Genomic DNA, 26,671 nt, shown 5'->3' with positions numbered 1-26,671 from the left:
TTTCTGTAATAAAGAGATACTTTTGTGAAGAAATAACCAGAATCTTGTAGATTTTTCCATTAGGTGGTATTATGGCTGGCTCTTGATGGCCCAAAATGAATTTATTCCCTTGGAAAATGTGACAGGGTTCTTCCTAGTGAAAATTAGCTCAAGCAAAAAGGGCTGTGTGATTGAAATGGGACTTGTGTATCAATACTTGGACGCATGCATGTATGCACACACAAACACACATACACACACAAGCCTGACACTTGCCTTTATGCCGAGGTGGCAAATATGAACAAAGCTTTGGCCTAGTGAATTGTAGACTTAATCCCTAGTTCCCCTCAGGATAACTTCTGAGATTATAATGTCTTCAGGCAGTCAAAGATTTCCACTATACCCCAAAATCCAGCCACTTGTCAACTATATCATCTCTTCCTTTTATGCTATACTTTCTTCAGCTGTCTAATGTCTGTCCTAGTCCATTTTAAGTGCAAATTTCCATTATAAAAAAAGACTACAAAATGGATCCAAACAGGTTGGAGTCATTAGAGTTACTGAATTCAGACGTATATGTTACTTTATCAGCTAGAACTTCAGCATCTAAATTCTCTTTCTTGGCTTCACTCTGGAGCCTAACATATCCCTGATGCCTACAACACTGATGTAAAAACTATACAACATATTAACATTTGAGAAGTCCCTATTCTAAAACACTCCAATATTTGCTAATATTTTATTTAGTATTTTTGGGTCAGTTCTTATAAGATTAGTCTTTAGTTTTTCTTTTTTGCACACTGTTTGCCAAGTTCAATCATCAACACTAACCATCAATACTGTGTTACCTCTTAAAGGGTGAGAAAGGCAGTAAAACAGGGTAACATGGAAAGCACTGTGTGTTTATAACTAATTTGGACAGTGAAATCTCATAGCTTTTGCAGAATTCTATTCATTAGAAGTAAACCGTTAGGTCCAGCACCACTCAGGAAGAGGGGGTTACACTGGGGCACAAATGCTAGAAATGGAACACTGGGTTTCATTTGTGATAACTACTACAGGTACCTCCTGGGGAAGTCTTAGTAATATTTGGGGCGGGGGACTTTCAGGACCTCAAGATTCTGCATCAACTAATGTAAATAGCCAAGTTAATAGACTTAGATGACATGTGTGTTCCTGAGGATAGATCGTTATGTATTTCTAAATGCCTCTATTGTGTTGGAGTACAGTGTGGAGATTTGAAAAAGGAGAGATGAAGGAACTGAACTGTTTTCTGAAGTTTGAAGACCTATGTCAATATTTCTTAGGTTTCTTTAGCCATATTATCTTGAACACAAGAAGGCAACTTTAGCTGGACACAAAATCAAACATTTCTGCTCAATTTTTGAGATATACAACTCTTGCCTATTTTTGTCTGCTTTTTCTGTTCTCTTATAGGCTATGACAACTTTGTTCAATGATTGGTTTTATGTCATCCTAAGCATTCTTCTATATGATGTAGGTTATAAAGGTTGAATGGCAAGGACTATAAGCAAATAATGATAAAGGAGGCACAATCAAAGATGTTGAAAGCTCTTGCTTCCATATAGAATACCTTCTCATGTCATTATTCTGTTATCTTTGGTCTCTGTCATTTTTGGAATATTTCTATTTGGAAGTCTTCCCCCATGGGACTGGGAATGAAAATGTGAGTTTAAGGCCACCATCTGTTTGTGAGGATCTAATACTGCTCTGAATGCTTCAGTAGGAACAGGTTGAATCTTAGCAAAGAGTATCACAGTTTAGCTGACTCATCTCATGCTGAGGTTACTGAAATCATATCTCAATTGTCTTCTGCATTTGATTGTTCACTTATCAATGTTCAATATGCTTGCTGATGTTTATGTTATGGCCTGCTCACTGAATGACTCTACAGGGAATCAGGTTTTGGAGTTTAAGATACTAAGCAGGTGTTGGGAGGACTAGTCGTTTTGCACGCTTGAGGAATGGGTCTTCTATCAGATGTTAAGTTAAACTGAAGTCCACCTGGTCTTTAAGAATGTGCTAGTTTAGGTTGAAGAAGGCACAAAGCCTATTCCCACTCCTTTCTCATCACCCCTCAAAATAAGACAACAAATGGCCTCTCATCATTCTCTTCATAAATACCTCCATTGAGGATTGGGAGAGCTGGGAATATGCAGCATTGTCCCCTGATTTTTTGTATTTCCAAATATTTATATGTTTGCCATTAAAAATACAATCAACTTTATATCTTCTGCCTGTTGACTTCTTTCTCTCAAGTTTACTTCTTCCCAAAGATGATGCCCAGGCAGAAGTCATGACCTTGAAAACATAGCCCCATGCACCCCTCTAGGCTCTTGTATTTTCATTCCTTTTGAAGTCCCCTGACTCTACCACCTCTGGTTTATTATCTATTTGGAGAACATTTCCCTTCTCATACCTTTGTGCTCAGGCACATTTCCTATCTCCAATTTGAAAAGCTCATCTTTCTTGCTCTCCTTAACATCCTATTTCCCTTCTGCACTCAACAGGCCATTATAGTAGTGTCATGGGAGACATTTAACTAGCAAAGCCTACCTTGAGAACCCAGGCAGAAGGAGGAAGAGTGAACTGGACTTTAAGATATTAAGTACACTATTAGTGTGAACAGTTCTACAATAAAATAAAGTGACTTATAGTTATCAGAATTTAGATCTTAACTCTCTTGCTTACTAACTTTGTGACCTTTATGAACCTCGGCTTCATCTATAAGATGTCAATGAGATGATGACAGTTACTTCAGGAGGTTCTGAAAACTGACTAAGATAATTTTTGAAAAGCATTTATTAGGATGCCTGGCACATAGTAACCTTTCACAAATCCTACCAATATTTGATCTTCTTTTTTCTTTCAGTTTGTACTCTATACTCTTGGTCTTTTAGGTATCCTCTGAGGACTTGAAGAAACAAGGACTCTCCAGCCACTAAGCCTCTGTCTCTTCCTGCAATCTGGAAAGCCCCAAGTGCCAGAACACAAAGAAAAACCAGTCTCTGGAGGAGGTGCAGTGTTTGGCTGCTGGGCAGAGGCCAAAGTAAGGTGGGTGTCCAGGGACAAGGCAGGATGATAGAGTATCCAGAAGGAAAAGAGGGCTCCCAGTGGGAATTCTTTGGAAAAGAAAATACTCCTCCCCATGACTTTCCACTGTTTATTGATTTTGTGTCATTTTTTCCGGCTCCTCTTGAACAAACCCTCTCATACAAACCCTCTTCTTTTGAGTAAAAGAAATGTGGACTACCGGGCATCAACCCATCAGGGAAATTTGAACAGAGAAAACTCCAAGGATGTAGGTAACTGACCTGGGAATCAGGTGTTGGGCTGATAGAGATCGAATGTTGGGCTGATGACCTGACGTCAAGCCTGGGTCACCCCAGAATGAAAGTTACAAGCCCTCATGCCTCCCATATAGGGCTGTCTAGGTCTGGTGGTATATCTGCTGACACCAAGACCTTATGGAAATGATGTCTGGATGAGGGAGGTGGAGAGGGAATGGAAATATGATTACTTTGATTCAAAGCAGAGAGAGGAAAGGTAAGTCCAATTTTGAGTTGGTGGAGTAACAGTTTTCAGGGACCAAGAGAAGTTATAAGAAAAGATCCAAGCAATAGGGGTGACTGTGAGTATGCTTGGTGGGACAGTGGAGGTACTCAGGAAGAGGCACAGGGTTGTCATAAAGGGAAAGGCTCTATTCAAATGAGTTACACATTAGTTCTTTTACCTGTAAGACAATTTCAACTTGAATTATGTACTTCCCTCTCTTTTAATAGAAATGAAAAATCCTCACAGGTCTTGTGCTTTGTGAATCATGAGTTATTGACATTAAGAGACTTTTTATTTTTATATTTATTTATTTTTTATTTTTATTTGAGACGGCGTCTCCATTCTGTCATCCAGGTTGGAGTGCAGTGGCATGATCTCGGCTTACTGCAACCTCCACCTTCCAGATTCAAGTGATTCTCGTGCCTCAGTCTCCTGAGTAGCTGGGACTACAGGTGCTTGCCACCAGGCCCAGCTAATTTTTTTGTATTTTTTGTAGAGACGTGGTTTTGCCATATTGTCCAGGCTCAAACAATCCTCCCACCTCGGCCTCCCAAAGTGCTAGGATTACAGGCTGAGCCACTATGCCCGGTCAAACTTTTTAAAGCTACGTTTCAGTGACTGGGCCTCTAGATCTGCATGTGAATGTTTCCACAGGGTTAAAAACAAAGGCAGGTGCGGGGCTAGAAAAATGTTTTAGGAGAGCTTGGACACAGCGTTCTGAAAACAGTATGCCTTACCAGCCTGAGAGCAACAGTATGTATATCTTGGTTTATTTCTACATAGGTGTGTTCATGTGTTCACATTGTAATTACTCATCTAACTGAACACTTGAGATTTGTGCATATTCCAGTATGTCCATAATGGTTCAAAAAGAAAACCAAAAAATTAAGGAACAGGCAGTTGTGTGAGATGTTTTGGTAAAACAGAAAGAAAAAGAGTCACTGGACTGGCAACAGATCCTTAATGGAGATGACACTTGATCTTCGCCAAGAAATTTTCAGTATCAATACATTGAGTAAAATAAACATTTTAAAAAGAAACAGCCAACAAAATCAAATATCCTTTTCTTTGAAAAGATTACCAACAATTAAATCTCCAACAGTGCTAATTAAGAAGAAAAGTAAATGAAAAATGAAAAAAAAAAAAAAAACAACAACAACATTCTCGAGGGCATGAAAGGTATGCCCAGTTAGTTTCCAGGGCTGGAGGATTGAGGCAAGCATCAGCTGAGGCTGCCTCCTGAAGAAAGGTGAATTTACACAGGGCAGCCAGGGGAGGAATATCCTGCATCAAAGGTGAGTGGGGAAGAGGCTGTTTGGATCCCCAAGCTTTCTGCAGCCCTTTATGCAATAATGCATAAGCCTGAGTTTGTGGCATCCAGAACACATGCGGTAGTTTCAAGCAGATCCTAAATTTTCTTTCACTCTTTACTACCATTCTACTTCAAAAGCTTTCCCGAATCTTCTTGTGACCCATCACTTAAAATGTCTCACCCAGTGTCCCAGCAGTTTACAGTAAGCCCCTATAAACTGACTGTGATGTGGAGCTCACTACTCTATTCAATCTGTTCCATGAAATAGCATTTCTTAAACTCAGGGATTTTCTTCTTGTTGTAGGTTTATTTCTTTTATACAGACCACAGAGTGTAATCATGTCCCAGAAATTTGGCTTTTTAGAAAACAACTGAGGACTCCCATCACAGCTATTGTTGGCACCTGGGTGTGGAGTCAATCAGTGCTAGGCTTTCTAGAAGGTTAATTGAAGGGGCAAGCATATGTCTTTTGGTTAGGATTGAGAACCTGGTAAACGTTCCTCTAGTGCTCGGCTAACAGGGAAAATGTCTACTGCAGTAGATGGGATTCTGAGTATAGAATTCCATTAATCTGATCTACCTCATCACTCCGGCAAAACTGATGCCCCTGATGAGAACTTAAAAAGGGGAAACTAGAGACAGTATACAAGGGTAGCTTGTATAAAAAGGGGAAACTAGAGACAGTATACAATGGCAGCTTCCTACTATGGAAACCCTTTATTCAGGAGAAGCACAGGAAGTAATAGATAAAGCAAGCTAGTCTTGAGGTTTGGCAAATAAGCACACATCATTTAAGAGTGCCTGAACACCTAAGACAGTTCTTGGGCTATATAGGACTACTGTTACGTCAACACAAATCACGCAATTGATGTGGTGAACTACTAGGCTGAGGCCTTGAGATATATAAATTAGAACCATGAGGGTTTGAGAAAAGAGATCACATGTCCTTAACATATTCTAGTCCATTCTTGGCATCCAGAGTTCAGGTCTGTGACCAACCTACATGTCCATTTCTCTGGAAGCAAAATGATCTAATGGCAATAGGAAAAAGAGTTGAAGTAGCAATTTAGACTGAAAAAGAAATATTTGTCATACCTGCCTCTGCTCCATCCTTAATCTGAATTCAGTTTGGCAAGACTTGTTATATGACAGCAGAAGTGGAGCCATTCTTAGGCTTCCTTACTAAAGAGGGGTTGTAGGCAAAAGTAAGGAAGATGTTGTCACAGGTGTGATGAAGAAAGAAAAAAAAATTAGCAAACTAGCAAACAAAAAAAATTCTAACCTTGAGACCTGATCTATAATGGGACAGACAGTGAGCTCCTCATCATAGTCCAATTAGAAGAATCTTGCTGTGTATAGCCTGTGGGTGAGACATCTTCAGCGGTGAATTATGGGAGGACAGGAGAAAAGCTTCAGGCAATGCGGGTTGAGTGGCTTTTACTTTTTAATAGTGGTCTTCAAGTCACACACTCTCATTTAAGGATGCTACTTGGAGCAATCTAAAAGTATGGGATTTATGCAGGGAAAACAGTTTCATTTTATATTAGCTACATTTTATTGAGCACCAAAGCACCAAGCATCACGCTGAGCACTTTTACAAAGCTTATCACTTAAGTCTCAAAATATCTTTATGATGTAAGTACTGTTACCCCCATTTTATGGATGAAGAAACTGGGGCTTGGTGTGTTTACATAATTTGACTAAGGCAAAGTGGCTAGCAAGTGACAGAGTGGATTTTTAAGTCTAGAGGTATGAATGTAGAACCAGTGCTTTTTGCCTCTTGATGATGTAGGAACAGTACCACATTTTGAGTGTGGTACATGAAACTATGCAGGATTTGTAGGCTGTATTCTGAAGAAAAAAACCTAGGGGTTCCATGAAGAAGATCAGCCACTGTCTCCCAAAGCTGAATGTTACCACCAGAAGCAGCAGCAACCCTTGCAAAGAATATTCTCACATGGCTGGGAAAATGTGTCCATGACCAAACACCATATGAAATCATGGAAACCAATCATCCTATGGAGAAAGTAACTAAAGGGCTACCACATAGGACTGTAATGGTAGTTTAGGCTGACTACTTCTATTTTAGGTTCTCCAGCCAGATTATTACACATTGTATGATATGGTAACACCTGACAGAGGCAATGGATGGTGAATGCAGCAATAAACAGAGATCAACAAGTGGTGTACCTCAGCTGCAGGCTGTGCATAGCAGTAGCTATCTTTGTCTCATCAAACCTGGCCAAGTGAAACCCCTAACCTTGTTTTATCCACAGTTGTCTTCTTCACTATCCACGTTGGGCTGGATGGACACCTGGGAGTTACAGCTTAAACCCCAAACATATCACACACTACATGATCTTGGCTAGAATATTTAATCTCATTTAAGTCATATAAACTGTGTTGTATGGAATGGATGTTTGATCTATTTTAAAAATGGAGGAATACACTCACATTATGAATACTACGCTTTTTAACATAGTACTGTCACATACTATGTTCATAATAAAGTGCTTAACTTTCTAAAGGATAAAGCTTCCTTGTTGCCTGGAATGACTTGGTAGTTTATCATGAAAAAAGAGTTAGCTGCACTGAAAAATCATAAAAGCTTATTGGGGAAAGTTCATCTATAAGGTAGTCCCAAGGTTTTGTTTGTACTAATTTAATCTGTTAATTGAACCTAAGTAAATAGGATATTCAGGGCAAAGTTTAGAGAAGGTAAGGATTATAAATATTTCCAGGTACTTTATTATCTCCTATGGAAGGTGATTTTGTTGTTCTCTAATGATCTTATTTTTCCCAAGTCATTCATGTATTTCTTTCACCACAAGGATACTTCTTTCATATTTTTTTATAGGCACTGCGCCAAGGATAAAAAATATGATATGTTTGACCTCAGGAAGCTTTTGTTCATACAACAATGAGTAACTGAGCATACAGAGATGAAAGACAGATTCATTTCTCTGTTTATCCTTCATTCCGTGGAAACTTTACCATAATAAATATATATTAATAGACTTATTTTAATAGACTTGTGACCTCAGTTATGGATTACACCCTTTGTATAAGATCATAAACAAGAGACATACACCTAAATGCATACAATAAAGTCTAGGGAGAGCATTACAATGATCAATTTAGTCTCTCTGAGGTCATGATGGGAGACTGCATGAAAGCTCAGATGAAAGGGTATGGACTGGGGAAGGAAGAAAGCAGAAAAGGCTTTCCAAAGGAGGTAAGCCATGAGCTGATCCACGAACAATGAATATAAATTTGTAAGGGAAGAATATTAAGGACGATAAAAGTGGCACAGGATAATTTTGTCAGATGCCACATTTTTTATCCTGAGATTACCACCAAGCTGAGAATATCCCTAGGTTTTCCCAGCACCACACGTGTCAACAAATCTTACAGGATTGCATTCTTCTCATACATCATTTGTGCATTAATGGGAAAAAAGTCTCACTTGTGATGCTGGGTCCAGCCTACAACCACACAATGGAAACCCTGCTTCCTTTCTCCTTGTGGGTATCCCAGGACTGCAATCTTCACAACTTTGGCTGGCTGTCTCACTGAGTGCCATGTACATCATAGCCCTGTTAGGAAACACCCTCATTGTGACTGCAATCTGGATGGATTCCACTCCACATGAGCCCATGTGTTGCTTTCTGTGTGTTCTGGCTGCTGTGGACATTGTTATGGCCTCCTTGGTGGTACCCAAGATGGTGAGCATCTTCTGCTCAGGAGACAGCTCCATCAGCTTTAATGCTTGTTTCACGCAGATGTTTTTTGTCCACTTAGCCACAGCTGTGGAGACAGGGCTGCTGCTAACCATGGCTTTTGACCGCTATGTAGCCATCTGCAAGCCTCTACACTACAAGAGAATTCTCACACCTCAAGTGATGCTGGGAATGAGTCTGACCATCACCATTAGAGCTGTCACATTCATGACTCCATTGAGTTGGATGGTGAGTCATCTACCTTTCTGTGGCTCCAATGTGGTTCTCCACTCCTACTGTGAGCACATAGCTTTGGCCAGGTTAGCATGTGCTGACCCCATGCCCAGCAGTCTCTATAGTCTGATTGGTTCCTCTATTATGGTGGGCTCTGATGTGGTCTTCATTGCTGCCTCCTATATCTTAATTCTCAGGGCAGTATTTGGTCTCTCCTCAAAGACAGCTCAGTTGAAAGCATTAAGCACATGTGGCTCCCACGTGGGGGTAATGGCTTTGTACTATCTACCTGGGATGGCATCCGTCTATGCGGCCTGGCTGGGGCAGGATGTAGTGCCCTTGCACACCCAGGTGCTGCTGGCTGCCCTGTACATGATCACCCCCGCCACTTTAAATCCCATCATCTATGGCATGAGGACCAAACAATTGTGGGAGAGAATATGGAGTTATCTGATGCACTTCCTCTTTGACCACTCCAACCTGGGTTCATGAACACAATATCTGTTCAGATCTGGAGCATTCCAGCCACCTTCAAAGATGCCTTAGAGATTTGTGGAGCAGGATTGGTTTACCTGGTACTATAAGGAATTCTAAGATGAAGCTGTAAAGGATATCTTTGTGTCACTTTTAAATTTCTACCAAGAATATGAATGAAATGTTTCTAATTTTCTGACATTTTTAATGGGTTAATACAATAGTGTCTGAATCAGAGTAAGTTTGGTATAGAATACAGCTCTGGAATTTTTCCTTCTACAGCTTCTGACCCATATTTCCTACCTACTATCCTACCATCCCCTCTGCTGAAGAAACCAAGTGTTTGGTATCTCCCCCGAAACCTGACTGATATTCTCAGAACTGTTCTTTTCTCCAAGTGATTACATGGAAGAAGCTATTAATATATGACCCTGCCCTCTGGCCCAATAGTGATCTCACTCCATTTGGGTTCTATGTTCACACCTAGACCAGGGTCCTTCCCAAGCCATATGGTTTACTGTTCATCTAGGGAGATATAAACTTGGGATCAGAGATGGTGGTAATTCTACAACACATAAACTGGAAGGAGAAAATTGGGATTGGCCCATGCATCAAAGGCCAATCTCCAAGAATGGATGAAGAGAATAAGTCTTTGGTTCTCTGATTCCAAATCACTTTGGACACCCAGGTATATTCATATGTTCTATAAAATACCACTTAACTTTTAAATGTATATCCTATTGTTAAGCTAGTTGGAGTTAGTATACCAATTACCAGCTTTTTGTTTTTAAGCAACAGAAGGTAAGTTAATACAAGTTTGGTTTTGGAAATCTTTCTTGTTGCTTCCTAGTCCCCATCTGTATAACTTAACCTTAAGGCATAGAAGAGAGGGATCAAATATACACAGGTCTTTCTTCTTGTGGGCACCTCTCAGGGGGTGTGCTCTGGGATGAAGAGGTTAATAGAGAACAATATAGATAAAGAAGTTGAAATGTAAGCACTCTTCTTCAGGTTACTGGATGCTTACATGATTTTTGGTTTTTTTCCCTTTCAGAAAATCTTGAACTGAGTAATCAGTATATGTTAAAAGAAAAAGATCTCATATATAAGAGATATGTACATTTGAAAATCTTAATAAAAAGATAATTTCCTACTAGTGTTAAAATGCACAGTGTGAGAAGAATCTGTTGACGGCAAGTTACTATACCTGAGTCTTAACACTTCCTGTCTATTGATAGAGAAAACAACATTAATTCAGAGTATTAAAAATTAAATAAAACATGGAAAGCAGATAACACAATCTCTGACATATTGTATGAACTTAAAAATACGCCCAATACATTTCTAATTCCATAATTTCAAGGGAGTAGTCCTATACAGACCAGTACTCATAGGACAATTCTTTCAAATAGACAAGCTCCTTAGTAACTTAACATCCATACCTTTTGCTAATATTAGACTTGTTTACCTGCCAAGAATGTATTCAATTTTTGAATACCAGCAGAGTAGAAATCAACCTCTTAAAAATCTGATAATGATGCACTGAGGTCCCAAAGGGTAGTAAAGTGAAACTTTTTTCCCTCACAACCCCCTACCATAAAAACAAAACAAGATTATAAGGTTATAACATTAAAAAAAAAAAAGGATTATAAGATTATAAGGTTGTTAAACACATTTGGTAAGATTTTCATTTTGAAATGTCACATTATTCTTTCTCCATAAGTAACCTGAAAAATTGGCTAGGTCCATTAAATGAAAGCATATTGGATGCATTAAAGAATCTAATATAAAGCAACAAAGGTACAGTCCAGCCTGCACCCCAGACACTAATTTCTTCCCAGCATTTCCATCAGGAAGCTTGCCCTACCAGGTCTATATTTCATTCTCATTTTTTTTTTCTACTCTGTAGAAAACGGTTTTCAGGCACTTAGAGCTTCAATCTTCTTGTCTGGTCTTAAAAGTCAGACAATCTGTAATAATGTGGATTATTTAACCTTACAACTCTTCTAACAAGTAATCAGAGTACCCAAACAGGCTTATAAATGTAAAAAACAATCAAACTAACCTAAAAGAGTACATTACCAATGACGCCATTTCATTCCTTCCTTCATTCTAAGTTTGAATGAATTAATCACCTAACAATCCTCCGTTTCTAGGAAACTTCCAAGATTTGTCCTAATAGCGAAAGAACAACATTGATTTTTCCTTAACCCTTTTGTGCCAAGTGTCCACAGACATTAACTGAAGTCCTTCCTAGGGACCTACTTCTCAATTATCCCCAGGGAATCCCCCGACAAAGATGCTTCTCTAATGGTGGCAGGCTCAACCCTTTGCCAGCACCAGGGTCTGTGACTCACCAGCTCATTCCCCTCCAAGCAGATGATGGAAACTTCTCCTCTTCTACTGCTAATTCTCAAGATGCAGCCTGGAAGCATGGTGGGCAGAATGAGTTTATTTCTCCAAGTTTGGCCTGTTTTAACTCCTACATACGTGAACAGCCAATATAATACAATAAAAGTAGAAACACAATTTTTAGTATTTCTTATCACAGCCATTTGAAGCACCTTTCTGCCTGAAAGGCTCTAGACTGTCAGGAGAGGCCCTGAGACAAAGGCATTGCTATAAGATGCGGGCTGTATCGTGGCACAGTGGCAAGGTCACCACGTGCAAAATCTGTGGCTTGCCTGCCTCTGTGTCTCAGACGGAACAAATGCATGGGATGGATCTGGGATCTATATAACAGTTCCATGAGGCAGGACAATAATAAGAGGTTTTATGCTGAATTACACCCATTTTCCCAATGAGGACACATAAAACTTTCCAAACATGTGAGAAGTTTCAGACCCAAATATAATAAATGATGTACAGGCATGTGACCTGTGAAGTGAGTTTGTCAACCTTGTTTCATATGAGTGTGAAAAATGCTTTATAATTTTTATAATCTTATCTTCAGCAGCTTTGTAAGAAATAACTTGCTCCAGCGGCCAGGCATGGTGGCTCATGCCTGTAATCCCAGCACTTTGGGAGGTCGAGGTGGGCAGATCATGAGGTCAGGAGATCGAGACTATCCTGGCTAACATGGTAAAACCCCGTCTCTACTACAAATACAAAACAATGAGCCAGGTGTGGTGGTGGGTGCCTGCTGTAGTCCCAGCTACTTGGGAGCCTGAGGCAGGAGAATGGCATGAACCCAGGGGGTGGAGCTGGCAGTGAGCTGAGATTGTGCCACTGCACTCCAGCCTGGGTGACAGAGTGAGACTCCATCTCAAAAAAAAAAAAAAAAAAAAAAAAAAAAAAAAGAAATAACTTGCTCCATTAAGGTCATTTCAGTTTCCTCATTCATAAAGTGAAAATACAAACTAAGGCTCACAGGTTTTCTGATCCTGCCACTTAGAGAAAAAAAGCAGAACTAGGACACTGGTCTCTCAGGAGTCCAAGGGACAGTGATTTGCCCAGGTTGTGCTCAGAGAGGGAACGGCAGTGGGGTGGGTTGGGTAGTTCGGTGTCCCCCTGCTGCACTGAATTTCTCTTGCCAGGTGGTAAGAGGGTGAGGGTCACATAAAGTTTGCTTAGTTGTAGCAAACCTCAGGGGAAGCATCCTCTGACTGGCCTCAGCACAACAACCAGCTCTGGGTATGGGCAGCATTTTTTTGGCCTATTGAGAAAGCCTATCTAATAGTGTCCTGAAGATTGTGTCTACTTCATCATCCTCACTGACTTAACTGTGACACCGGACAGGAATCAGGGAAGAGGGGCATTGGCTACTCCACGGACAAAGTCCTGATCCTTACCCCAACAAGTCACCTTAGAACTGCTCTGATCCTCACCATCAGCCCTGTCACGCTTTCCTCATGGGGTGCAGTGCTCATTTGACTGGGCCTCTGCTTTTTAAAATAAGTGGTTTCATGACAGACTTTAGCCTGGTAGCAATGACCAAAGGATCAGACAGAGGAATCCTTGGATTCTGAGCTCACGTCAGTTTCAGGGGATACCTGTCAGTGGCTGGGTCCTCCAAGCCCCATGGGGGCCAGGCCCAATTCCAAGGCCTCTCTGGTTAGGATGATAGCTCTCTTAGTCCTCCCCATCCAGGGAGCAGATGGCCAGAGGAGCAGTATTGTTGGTTCCAATGCTGTAGCAAGGACTAAAATAGGGCAGGAGGCGCCCAGGGAAGGGATAGCGGGGGAAAGTGAAGATGTGGGAGCCATAGTCAGTCACATTGTAGAAGGAAATGTCATGGGCCTCATAATCCACGAAAATTCCCACCCGGCGAGGAGGGACTGGCAAGGACAGGAGGGGGTACTCATCGGTGCCTGCTCGGTACTCATTTCCCTTCCTCAGCCTTATCACCCAAAATCCATAGTGGGGGGATAAGTAGACCACCTCCTTCCGGTCTACATTTTGCTTACATACTCCCAGGCCCCACTCAGACCTGTCTCCCACCTCCACCTCCCAGTAGTGCCGGCCTGAGGAGATGCACTGGCTTCCCAGGACAATATTATAGCGGTAAAATCTCTCAGGATTGTCTGGCAGTTTCTGGTTGGTGTCTCCATAGTGCACACGTTTTCTGTCTTCAGACACGATGAGACGGGAGTAAGCAGTATCTGGATCCAGGTGCACATCAGCTAGAAAAAAAGGTCCTGGTTGGTAACAGTGATATAGGGTCAGGGGGCATGGGTGAGGGCTGTCTGATAAATTCAGCCACAGATTTCTCAATAATGAGTGGGTGAGGCTGGATGGAGCACCCAGAGGGCACTGAACCATTTTCTTTCTCTGGGAGGGGTCCCTCCGACTGTCCACTACAGTTTCCCTCAGGATCCATTACCTGCATAGGTCTTCAGGATCTCTCTTAGCCCCAGCACACGGCAATCTGTCTTCAGCTCCAGGGAGATTGGTTCTGGCCGCTGCAAGCTCCAAGATTTGCTCCTGGTAGAGGAGGGTGAACCTCAGGGCCAGGAGTCCTGGCTTTGCCACATGGGCCTCATCTTAGTACAGGGAAGAGGGGCTTGGCCAGGGACGTAGTGAAGTGCCCCACCCCAGCAAAGCAGAGACATGATGGTTATGGTTATTTGGCTGAGCCTCAAGCTGTTTGTGTGCAGAGGTGAGAACACCCGCATGCTCATGCTACGGGAAGGTTTGGATGTATATTTGATTCTGGGAGAGGAAGAAGTGCACATATTTTCTGCTGGACATGAAGGAGTCATGGGCAGTCTTTTTTCCTCTTTGAGCAATCAACTTGAAACCACGTACTTTATAGCTTCACTTGATATACATTTGATAAAGTACAAAGAAGAAAAAGGAAAGATCAACAAAGATTCCTTAGCCATTACCATGTAAGTGGGACGAGACTGTGGACCAGCACCTGCTTTTCTGTGTGCATCGAGTCTGTGTTCTGTCCCTACTTCTGGCTCCAGCCAGGCCCCACTATCCCCTACAGGGCTGCTTAGAGGCTCCAAGGGTGAGAACATACCTGTTTAACACTTCCTGAATATCCTAGGAGGAGAAAAAAAAATGCAACACCTGAGTATGTGCTATTCCTTGGAGGGAACAGACATCAAACTGGCAGGGAGTTTCTCTACGGGAAGGGAGACAGATACCAAGAATGGAGAGATGCCATGCAGAGGTAAGGAGAAGCGTATGGAAGGATGGAAGAGCAGGCTGAGCTTTGGCTGAACTGGCCAACTTCAGGCTCCATCTCAAGACTCTCAGGCTAGAGGAGAGGGCCTAGAATGATGCCAGAGCTGCCTGAGCACTGTCCCACCTATGACACTACAACAGACCAGGTCATCCACCAGCCAGAGAGAGGGAAACAGCAGGTATTCGCTGGGGAAACACAGGATCCATGATCAGCTGGCAGAGTGCTGACAGTCCCTACTGAAGAGTAATGGATGCTCTTTCCTGGAGTCTCAGTCTATCTTCAGCTATCACTCAGGGTTACCAGGAAAACCTGCTACTCACCTGCAGCATCCAGCGGACAGGCCTCTGTGATCTCTCTTTCAACTCCGCAATCATCCTCCACAGGACCCGGCTCTGCTGGATGAGCTCACTATGATTCAACTCCAGTTTCTGCATGGTCTCCGCCGCCTCCTGCTGTAGGCTGGCCAGAGCTGCTGTTACCTCTGCCTCCAGCTGCCGATGTGGTGGCTGCTTTTTCTCCAGTAATCGCTGGTATTTCTCAAACTCCCATACAATACTCTGTTTTCGGGTTTCCACCTGTATCTGTGGAGCCAAGATGGAAATCAGCACTGATACTTTCAGTTACCCAGTATTGAGCATACTGACATATGCATACACACATACTCTGCAGTGGTACCAACCACGTGACAGGCTATGCGGGGGCAAAGATAAAGGATACTATTTTTCCTAGCTTCCTGTTCCAACTCCACCACACACTTCTAAGTCTCTATTGTCACTCTTACTGACTCCAGTAGGGTCCAGGATATTATCTAAATACTACAAGCTCTAGACTATTTTCCATTTTCAGAATAATGACAAGATGTGTTACATTTAAGTCTCTAAGGCAGTGTAACTTAACTACACTGTTAGGTGGTTCATTTTCATGTTGATATTATATCTGTTCAATGTGCTGTTTTAGATTGGTTCAGTGTTACTTTCTGCTGATCAAAAGTTCTAGTAGTTTGATACTTATTGGCCTCAAATTTATTTCAGAGGTGATTTTCCAATATTTTAATAACCAGACTCTTAGCAAATATGCTCTAACTTGGGAAAGTGAAAGAGAAACTCTGCTTTACTAAGCATGATATAAGCCACACCATTGTGAGCTGACACACGTGAGCACATGCTTTCCCTTTCTCATATATGAGGATACAAGACCAGAGGTTATCCCTACATCACCAAGGAGAAATTGGAATTAAGAGGTGACATGGCCTACCTAAAGCCTGGGACAGAGAAAGCAGGGATTAGAACCCCAGGCTCTGTGATTTCAAGCCTTACATTCTGCCTCACAGAGATAAGAATGCTACCCCAGGCCAGCTCCAGGACCACACAGGACGACTGACACAAACTCTTTTCCCCACGAGGCAACCTGCCTTCCAGGTGGCAGTTCGTTTCCTTTCACCAACTTCCAGCTTCCAGGCCTCTTCTTGCTCTTTCTTCAGATGTTCGAGGGCCTCATGAAGTTCCCACTGCAAGAGACAAAACCCTCATGAGGCCACCTCCGGCAGCCTAGGCTTCCTAGCATTGGGAGGCTGTGGGAGAACCAGAGTCCTTCAGGCAACTGGCCACAGTGAAGGCTGTGGGGAAAGGGAGTGCGACAGAGGAAGTAGACTCTGCCCAGATGACATCCAAGGTAGCTCGCTGGGCCGAGAATAATTTCAACTCCCACAGTCTCTAAATGTCAGTAAACTGGAAGAAAAGGTCCATTTCCAGCCTCTCCAGAAAAGTACCTTGGACTTTCCTTTCCATGTCAATTTTTATCCTTATCTTATTTATTTTTATCTTGCTGTCTGCCAGAACCTTGTTACTCCAAATGTGGTTCAAGTGGATCAGCAGCATCCACATCACCTAGGAGCTTGTTAGAAATGCAGAATCTTGGCCTCCCCTTAGACCTACCAAATGAGCATCTCAATTTTAGCCAGATCTCCCAGGTGGTTCATATGCATATTAAGGGTAAGAAGCACTTTCCTAGAATAGTAATGCAAGGGATTTCTACTGAAAAGCATAAAGTGTGCAGACACACCATTTAATTCTGCTATTTTAACAAAATAGCAATTATTTTGTTAAAATTTATCAAATGCCAGGTATATTTTAAGCTCTAAATATGGATGTGATATTTACAATCCCCTGAGCCTGGTATTAACCTCATTTTATAGACAAGAAAACTGAGGCTTAGAGGGTGACCTACCCAAAGTCATTCAGGTAATAAATGGTTGGGCTGGGATTTAATCCAGCCCTTTACCCCTGTGTTATACTATCTCCCTTTTCTAATATTCTCAAAAACAGAATGAGTTAGTAAACACTTTTCATATTTTAGAAATCCCTCCCATATAGGAGAAAAGCTCTTCAGGGTATTTGTCTTACACTCTCACCTTCCTATTTCAACTCCAAAAAACAGAATTAAGACCAATGCTGGATCACTGGATCACAGAATCACTGAGATAATGGTTCTGATAAAGGTGTCATTATGGGCATCTGAGGAAGAGTAAAGAGAAGCCCAGAAGCTGGAAGTTGATGAGGTAAGGTACAAAAAAGGAGTCCCAGGTTTGTCAGAGATGACTTGTCAAATAAACAAACTTGGGAGAGGAGAAAGAGCAAGAAGACTTGAGTCACAGCCTCTGATCTTCCTTTCACTAACTGGACCTGAAGTCATAAAGGACCTGAGAAGATTAGATGACCTCTCTTACTCCTGTGATTCATCCATAGTTCTTTCCCCCTCTAAAATAAATTACCATGTTTTCAACTTTCTAAGCCTCACTTTTGTCTATAAAATGAAGGAGTAAGTGATCCATTCAATGCCAAATGACTACTTGCAGCATTGCCAGGAGGAGTTTGCAGGTCAGGTGTAGCCTTGACCATCTATACGAGAGCTTCATGCCTAAACTCATCCAAGGCATTCAGAATTTAGTTAAAACCCAAACTGATTTCCTTTACATTCTCAGTATTGAAATCAGCCTTGGGTTAGGCATTGAGCCATGTTAGGATCTGGGATGGGGTGTAGAGGAAGTGGGAGGGCAGGAAATCAAGGAAGGTCATGAATACAAGGAAAGGTATAGCTGCCTGTATCAGATTCCAGGATCTGTGGGTGTCAGGAACCAAAGGAATCAGCTTGCAGTCTGTGATGCTGGTGGTCAAGCCCTTGATCTAGTAATAGCCAAGTTGGAAGACTGGAGTGGCCAGCTTCCATCTCTCACCTTGTACTCCCAGGCAACATCCTCCATTGGCACAACACTGTGGGCCTCATGCTCTGGGGACTGGCTGCAGGCCTCACACATTATCAGGACATCCTCTTTGCAGAACATCTTCAGCTTTTCCCCATGGCACTCACACAGATCACCCTTCAGCCCCATTCCTGGATGTAGCCTTAGCAGACGGACTTTTTCTACAACATTGGCCAGCTGCCAATTAGGCCGCAGGTTCCTTGGCTGGACAGGAGCTCGACAGAGGGGACAGGTGTAACCCCAGTTCTGGGATTCTCCTGGGATCTCCCAGAGTCCGGAGAGGCAGCTGTGGCAGAAGCTATGGCCACAGTCAATGCTCACAGGCTCCCTCAGGAAGGTCATACAGATGGGACAGGCCACTTCTTCCACAATGGCTTCCACCAAGGCTGTGGGATCCATGGTTCCTTCTCACACCCTCCTCAGAACATGAATGAAATCAGGGAGAAGTGGTAAAGGCTGAGAAGAAGAAAAGAAAGACAAATAAGAGAAAAAGGTAACAGAGGAACGGAGAGATCAGTAACAGGAATAATTAATTTCTGGGGAAAAACCACCTTCCTTTTGACCCTTTACTGACCTTCTTTAGTAAGCATTCGCCTTTCCAACTGAAGGGTGCATGGTCTGAATGGGTCACATTACTCACATCATGAAGGGGATAATGGGGATGCCTAAGTGAGTGAATATTGGGAGTCCTCAGTCTTCATTCACTTGGCCAACTCTGATTCTCCTCTGGGATCGTTCTACTAGACCATTACCATTCCAATCATGCTCTACAAATCAGCATTATTTCTCTTAAACTTGGGTAAGTTCACATAAAATGTGGTATTTCAGTATCTGAAGTAAGGCCATAAATACCTCCAGCCTCACTCTCTGGTATCTTTATATTTACATTTATACAATTCAAAGTGTCAAAAGATAGTATGCCAGAAGCCCATTGCCTACACGCTCAATTTGTTTTCTTGTGTTGCACACTAAAATGTAAAAACTGTAAACAGTAGTTCTTTTCCTGTGCCTTTTAAACCCCTGCCCACTGCTCCAGCACTAGTGTACTTATTATTCACTAAGATGCCAAGACATTCTTCTGAGCTTTTAGTGGTATGTTATAAGCAGAGATGAAATAACATCCCTTGGAGATTAAAACAAAGATCATTTGATGATCATCACACCCATATTGATGAAATCACTACTCCAGCAAGAAATCTGAGATTTTTGTCAGGGCCACGTATGGGCATGACAAAATGGTCATGGTCAATGGCAGGCTCTTGGCTCAGTTGGCAATATTTATTCATTCACTTTGCTAGCTTGTGTTACCAGCTAGAGTCTATACAAGGAAGGGCCATGTTGGTCCTAGTTCCTGTTGTATCCTCAGCACCTAAATAGCACCTGCAATGCAGATATTGCTGAGTAAATAAATATTTGTTGAATGAATAAACCAGCTAGACATAGAAAACAGTTCCTAAACCCAAAATCCTTTTAGAATTTGTGAGGTAAATTGAGAGCATACATTAATAATAAAAGCAAGCACTCTTTGAGCACTTATATGATGTGCCAAGCACTGTTCTGAGCACTTTACATGAATTAAGTTGGTTTATTTCACAACCCTAGGCAGAGACCATTATTGTTCTCATTTTACAGATGTTTGGCTTGGGGCTCTGCCATCTATCTTGGGCAAATTTCTTAACCTCTTTAGCTTTAAGGTATAATACAAATTCAAAAGGAGAGAGAAAAATCACTATGGTTTAGGTTAGTCCAGTAGCAGGAAGCAGGAAGCAGGGCAGTAAATTTTGCAGGACTCTGATATGCCACTGGCAGCATGTGCCTTCTCACTAGATTCCCTGCCTCCTGCTTTTCTTCCTCTCACTATCACTACCAAACTGTGGGATCCAGTATCCTAAAACCTCCTTTTGGTAAATCACTAACTTACTAAAGAATCTATCCTGGCTCCCAGTTAACAAGACCTCTCCTTGAAACAGCACCTGTGTCCAGTTAGGCAAAGGAATAAACTTCCGCACACTCCTGCAAACTCCTCGTCCATTAAATCTACCTGACTTGGGTTCCTGCTGTTCTCCCAGTTGAAAATGACTTCTGCATGATCCTGCTTTTGAGGTCATTTGCCATGTATTTGTCTATTGTCTTACTTCCCATACTAGAACTTTTTCATGCAGATAGGGTCATTGTCTGTTTTGTTCATTTCTATTTCCCCAATGCCAAGAACAGTGCCTCAAATACCTGTTGAATACGTGAAAACTAAATGTAAATGTTGAGTTCCAACTGATAGATTGACTAAGTGGAGGATGTGTTAATATCCTTAGCTAAGGCAGTAGAGACATTAAGAGACACCATCTAAAGTCAATAGAACAATAAATGGAAATTGATACCTATTATTTGAAGCTACAAATGGAAGACCTAAAATAGCGATAGAAAACTGACAAGATTGGGGCAGTAGGAAAGTAAGGCAAAGAAATATCAAAATGATAAATCCAGAAATACAGAGGAACGCACATTATTTTGATTTAGGGTGATAAAAACATCTAAATAGGGAAAAATTAAAAGTGGCAGCCTCTGCAAAGATCTGGGGATGGGTAGGCACTGCTCTTCAAAATAAGTCCAGCTTCAATGTTTGACTTTTTATTATACATGAATTACTTTGAGAAAATTCAAATAATTAAACGTTCGGTCGCTTTGACTGTGCCTTCCGTAGGGTACAGTGAGAGTCTGAGAAGAGCATTTGAGAAGGGGGCGGGGCCTGGAAGACTTCCAGGGAGGACCCCAGTGGGAAGGGGGTAGAGGGGCGGGCGGTAATCTCCAGAGTCAGGGAGCAGCTGGGGACAGTAAGCTCCTGGCCTCGCCACAGGGCTTTGGGCAGGTCCCCAGGACAGCGGGCGGGTCGGGGTAAAGTGAGCTTGCAGGATCTGACTTCAGAAAAGGCAGAGTTCTCTACCCACCTCCCTCCTGGGCCTGGACTGGCGCTTCGCGGCGGAAATTCAAAGTGAAGAAGCCCGGTTCCGCAGCGTCCAGTGGCCCAGCGTCAGAAGCGGCCGCTCCCAGCAGCTCAGCACTTAGGGCCAGAGAGCGCCGGAGGCCCAGAGCCCAAAGCCCGGCAGTGCAGGCCCTGTAGCCCGCGGCTCCTAGGATACTACACCCGGCTCCAGGCCCCGGTCGCAGGACGGCAGCCAATGAGCGGCCGGCTGGGCCCAGGATGGCTTCGCCCAGGGGGCGGTGTGTTTGTGGGGGCAGCCAATCACAGGCAGTGACCAGGGTAACCCTAGCCAATTGGTGATGAGACGGGGGTTCCGGCGCTTCTAGGCATGTCAATGCTTTTTCTCTACTTCCTGGGTTTTTCTGGTCCCTTCACCCACTCAAGATTCCCTTAAACTGTAGAGGGTTCCAGAAGTTAGTTCCAGGATAGGTCAAAGGATTGAGGCTCCCGAATGATGCCCCTCAGGCTGTGCATTGAGAGACTCAGGTGGCTATTCATTTGCCAGTTTGTCTTGTTATACTCAGAAGCCTGAGATTGGCCACGTCTCGTTCTGTGACCCAGCTTAGCATAGGGTTGGGCACACATATGGTGTGGACTCTGCTGTTCCTGGCAATATTCGCGACCTCTCATGGTTCCAGGCTGCAAGTACTGGGTTCTTAAACAAACAAAACCCTCTCTTTTTTCCTGGCATACTCTTACACTTCAATACTTAAGTAACCAGCTTGTCATCACTATTGCCGCAATCCACTTTAAAAGGTAAAAACAGACAACAGAGACCGGGAGTTGATGGAGAAATTGAATCCCTGGTCAAAAATTGTCATTAAAACAAGAAGAAAAAAATTACACAACTGGTAATCCCTTCCTCACCAAAACACATAGACACATGCACGCACACACAAAAATTGTTACTTAAGACAGCGATTTGGGTTTTTCTTTGTACTCCCAGGGCCTTGTCCTTCTCTTGACACTTAGGTTTTAATAAGCAAGTGAAGGCACCTCCTATCTACGTAGAAAATAACCAGGAAATCCTCCAATTGAAGCTCGGTTCCAAATTATATAATATCTTAATTGTTAGGACAGAGACTCCAGAATGCTCATGCCAGTGTCTGAGCGCAGGCCATGGTTAAAATTCTGAAGGGTGAGGCCCAGAAATTTCCTGCAACACATAGGGCTATGAGAAAAGACAAAAGTATCTTAGGTCTGAGCTGGACAGACAGTCTGTCTCACCCAGTTTTGGAGAAATGGCTGCTCTAATAGAATAATGAATTAATTAATTGAAATAAGCCATTTTAAACATTTATTTAACATCAATTTTTTTGACAATATTATACTGGGTGCTGGGATTACAACTATGGTACATATAGTCTCTGCCTTTAAGAAGCTGAAGGTCAAGTTGGTTGTAGTGCTCTGGAATCTCTGTGAAGTTAAAACAGTTAATGGGAAGATCATTTTCATGTGTAAGGTGAAATTTGTAACTATGACCGATTGTCAAGAACCCTGGCAATCAGGGTAACTGGGGGCGGGGGCTTGTATTCATGCGGGGAAGGCTGGAGAGAGGGCTTTTGAAGACAGATCAGTTTACTTCCAAGGCATAGAAGCTTTCCTTTACAGATATCTTCAGAGTGTTTTGTTTATTTGTTTGCTGTGAGACAGTTGTGTCCAGGTGAGGCTCTGTCTTGGACAAATTCCACAGCTGTAGCTGCAGACCCCAACCCTCTTCCCTGAATCCAAGATAGAACAGGACAACAAGATGAGTGGCTGACTGTAGGATGGTGCCCATCTGTGCTGTAGGGGAGGAGTAGCATCACAGGAGAAGCATGAACTGAGAACTGTTTGGGGAACAGGGAAAGAGATATAGGCACTGAATAAATAGGACTAAGGAAGAGTTAGGGAGTTAGTAGAAATCTGAGGTCTGATATTCTGGAAAGAGACCAGAGACTGACTATATTGCATGTCATGCAACATGCTTGCTTAGAGACCCCTAATTTATTTTCTTCTCTTACTCTTTCTGAGGAAGTATGAGCCACACCCTCAATTAGTTCTGTACAATCTTAGGCTTGAAGAATATAATCTTAGGCTTGAAGGCTTTAAAGGGGAAGAAATAGCTGCCTGTGTTAGTGGCATGTCAGTCATCAGGAGAACCTGCTAGGGGTGGAAGGAGGAGGGTAGGAGTACAGCCTAGACCATGGATAGATACCCCACTCCACCTTGAAAGTCTCCTACTGGACCTCTTATGAAGGAGTTAATACCTCCTGTTTCCGCTATTCCAGATTGTTTTCAGTTTCCAGAAGGCAAAACTGACATCTCCCAGGAGTCCAAGCAGGAGAAGTTAGGGCCTCCCTTCCCTATCTGCTCAGTGCTAGCCTTGGCTAAGAGAGAGGAAATTCCTGCCTAGAGGGGCAAATCTGCAGGACTTTGTTACCACTTTCACTTTGGCAGAGGAAGGAGGTCAGGGATTGGAAAGGGTGATGAGTCTAGAAATTAAAACACAGCATTCTTTCTGGAGGTGGTGGAGAGCCTTTCTGAAAGTGCTTCTGGGTTGAGGCTGTCACCTAGATTGTATATTAGGGTTTAAGTGTTCCAAGAAATTGAGAAGCAGGAAGTAGAAAAGAGAGAATAATTTCAGAAGCAGATGCAAGGAACAGCAACAGGAAGATCTAGCAAGGATGTGGTGGGGCAGTTTCAGTGTGAGATGCCATGGACAGGAAAATGACAACATATATGTGTGTGTGTGTGTGTGTGTGTGTGTGCCTGAGACAGACATAAAAATAACTAAATAACAAGGTATATATCAGAATATAGCTGTATATTACAATAGCAATTGTTAATAGTTACACACAACTAACAGCAAGACCTTTGTACAGTGGGAAGCAGAACAAGCCAAATATTGCTATTGGTTTTGATATCAGAGTTATATTAGATTAAAACAAGAAGTAGCTTTATAAGTTCTTGTATTTGATGTCTAATTCAAGTTCTTTAAATGTCAAATCTGTTTCAGTAAGTTACAATTCTCAAAGTGTCAGTGTCTTCATAGTTATGAACAATTACACAAATAATTATTTTTATTTTTATTTGTCTCTACTTCTGAGTTTTTTCCTTGATTCTAATCCCTGATATTTTATATTTACCACTACTTTATTATTTTTTTTCCTGAGTGACATATCTTTCTTTCCAAAGATCTGTCTAGTTGATTGTTCCTTTCAAAGAAACTGTTAACTTGTTATTTCATTTTTTTTTCTGATTTTATCTGTATTATTTTTCTTGATTTATTTTACTTATATTCATTATCTTATTTTTCTTTCTTCTTGCATTGACTGAGGAGTGTAAAGTTTTCCCTAAATATAAGTCAGGCTATATACCATAAATCATCATGGTGCTTTAATTATCATTTGTTATTAAATAAATGTAAGCACAGTTTTAAATTTGGTTTTCTCCTGAAATTACTTAATTTAATTGAAATTCTCTCTCTCTCTATATATATATAATTTATTTAGGTTTGTTAGCATTTTATAACCACGATGCAATAAGAGTTTTAAAAATACCATTGTAACTTATCCTTTGGGAAACTGTTTTGTGGCCAGCTATATAATTGTTCAGAAGGTACTGGAAAAGAAGGCATATTGTCTATAGTGGAAAATACTAAATTATATAGTCTTCTTATCGAGTATAAAATGTGTTTGTAGGGATTTGGCCTAACTCATTGCCCTGTGAATAGCAGACAACCGAGGGAAGAGCCAGTCAATCAAAATGCCTACTAAAAACAAGAGTTGAAAACACCAGAAACCTATTTTAAGCACAAAAAGGACTTATTAAAGAATATTTGGTAGTCCACTGATGATGTATTATGTATGCAGGAACATCATCAAATTACCCCATAGGTCCACTCTGATGGAGCTATCACTACTGCCTCCATTGAGCATAGATAACTCGGATCTCACTTCTAAACCTGGGTGCAGAGACTGACACTAGAATCTCTGCCTCTGATACCTCTGGAGGATTTACTCTTCTGTCAGCACTCTTCAACAGAATGATTCAAAGTGGCATATTTGCTTTTATATTCCTAGCTTCTGAATTGTCTTCCTGCAGGTGTGCATGATTGACAGCACTTAGACAAAATGCCTTCTCCCATGGTGGGTGATTATTCCCATCTATTTTCTCCCTTTTTGTGAGGGGAGCATACAATCTCATCCATTGCCTCATGACCCACAGTGCTTCCCAACAGCTGGAAAATGCTTTCTAAGACATTATGAGACTTGGCTATATGACCATCTTGGGTTATTGAAATAGGGATGGAGGGAAGTGTTTCAGTTCCATACAGAAGCTCTAAGAGACATTGCATGTTTGTACCACCTTTTGTTGTTTTCTCATTGTCACAATAAAGGCATATCACAAAGAGAGGCTCCTGCTTCAGCTTGTGTCCTGCATGAGAAGACATGTAGACTGGGATCCTAGCAGCCTATCTGCAGCCAAGGGCATGATGTGTGAGTGAAAACATTTGTTGTATGCCCCTGAGACTTTGGAGTTTTTGTCATAGTATAAAAGCTGATTAATTAGGTAGGAAGGTGATTTTTATGGCTTTTCTTGGGGGAGAAGTAGACGCCCCAAGAAAAGGAAAATTGATCAAACATAGGAAGATCATTCAAGTGCCAGCTACAGTGAATGACAAATACCCACCACAGGCACAAACTCTACATTCACAAAAATTTAGAAAACACAAGTAAGTCCTCAGAACAAAATGTGGCTACCATGTAGTATAATAGCTCATTCCCTAGTCAAAGAGAAGTTTAGATCCACATTGCCATCACTGGCCACAGTCCTTAAGGAGAATTATAATGCTCTCTGGGGAGGACCAGAAAGGAAACACAAGGGGAGAAAACAGGATTGATGGTTTCAGGTTTTCAGAATTGTTTTATTTGTCAATTGGTGTCTATCATTTGGTGTCTAGAGCCCAGAAATTAACTCAGAGTATTTCCAATTAAGAAGTTAAGAGTGACACTATGATTTTCTTACAATGTGAGAAAAATCCACCTATTTAAATAATTTTTTATTTGAAGGAAGTGGTGTATGAAACACTTCTGTTTTCTCAAATTAAAATTTGCAATATGCCATTCTTCCCTTAAGTAGTATGCATGTTACAAAACCTCCACTCTTTCTTTTCCATCTCCTCTTTGTCCATTTTGTTCCAAGCACCCCAGTGCAGCATTGGGAGTATCCTTTGGAGAGAAATAGCTACATTCTTTTGAGCAGGGTCTTAGTCAGTTTATGCTCTTACGACAAAATACCTGAGACTGAATAATTGATAAAGAATAGAAATGTATTTCTCACAGTTCTGGAGACTGGGAAGCCCAAGATCAAGTCACTGGCAGGTTAGGTGTCTGGTGAGGGCCTGGTCCCTGCTTCCAAGATGGGACCTTGAACTTTGTGCCCTACAGAGAGTATGAATGCTGTGTCCTCACATGGCAGAAAATGCAGAAGGGCAAGAGGGCTTAATGCGTCCCTTCCAGCC

The 26,671-nt window shown here is 41.9% G+C and overlaps 2 protein-coding genes across 3 annotated transcripts; one reads left to right on the top strand and one right to left on the bottom strand.

Moving 5' to 3' along the window:
• The first annotated feature begins 8,269 nt into the window (after positions 1 to 8,269).
• Positions 8,270 to 9,312, top strand: LOC112607087 (olfactory receptor 52I1-like). Its single transcript, XM_025358151.1, is given in 2 exon segments — positions 8,270 to 8,369; positions 8,372 to 9,312. Coding segments are annotated over 2 exon segments (972 nt in total). The 5' UTR covers positions 8,270 to 8,338.
• A 2,414-nt stretch (positions 9,313 to 11,726) lies between these two features.
• Positions 11,727 to 21,363, bottom strand: TRIM68 (tripartite motif containing 68). 2 transcript variants are annotated; one of them, XM_025358523.1, is made up of 7 exons: positions 21,131 to 21,363; positions 18,162 to 18,644; positions 16,341 to 16,436; positions 15,250 to 15,510; positions 14,762 to 14,784; positions 14,117 to 14,217; positions 11,727 to 13,916 (listed from the first exon to the last, which is right to left on the bottom strand). In XM_025358523.1, exons 2-7 carry the CDS (start codon positions 18,585 to 18,587, stop codon positions 13,366 to 13,368), a joined length of 1,458 nt encoding a protein of 485 aa, XP_025214308.1. In that variant the 5' UTR covers positions 18,588 to 18,644; positions 21,131 to 21,363; the 3' UTR covers positions 11,727 to 13,365. The 2 variants fall into 2 exon arrangements, with proteins under 2 accessions (XP_025214308.1, XP_025214309.1); XM_025358524.1 differs by lacking the exon at positions 18,162 to 18,644.
• Positions 21,364 to 26,671: the final 5,308 nt, after the last annotated feature.

This window comes from Theropithecus gelada, chromosome 14 (assembly GCF_003255815.1).
Source record: "Theropithecus gelada isolate Dixy chromosome 14, Tgel_1.0, whole genome shotgun sequence".
In the NCBI taxonomy this organism is placed as follows: domain Eukaryota; kingdom Metazoa; phylum Chordata; class Mammalia; order Primates; family Cercopithecidae; genus Theropithecus; species Theropithecus gelada.
The sequence above is the reverse complement of the archived record's forward strand: the minus strand, read 5'-3'. Positions and strand labels throughout refer to the sequence as shown.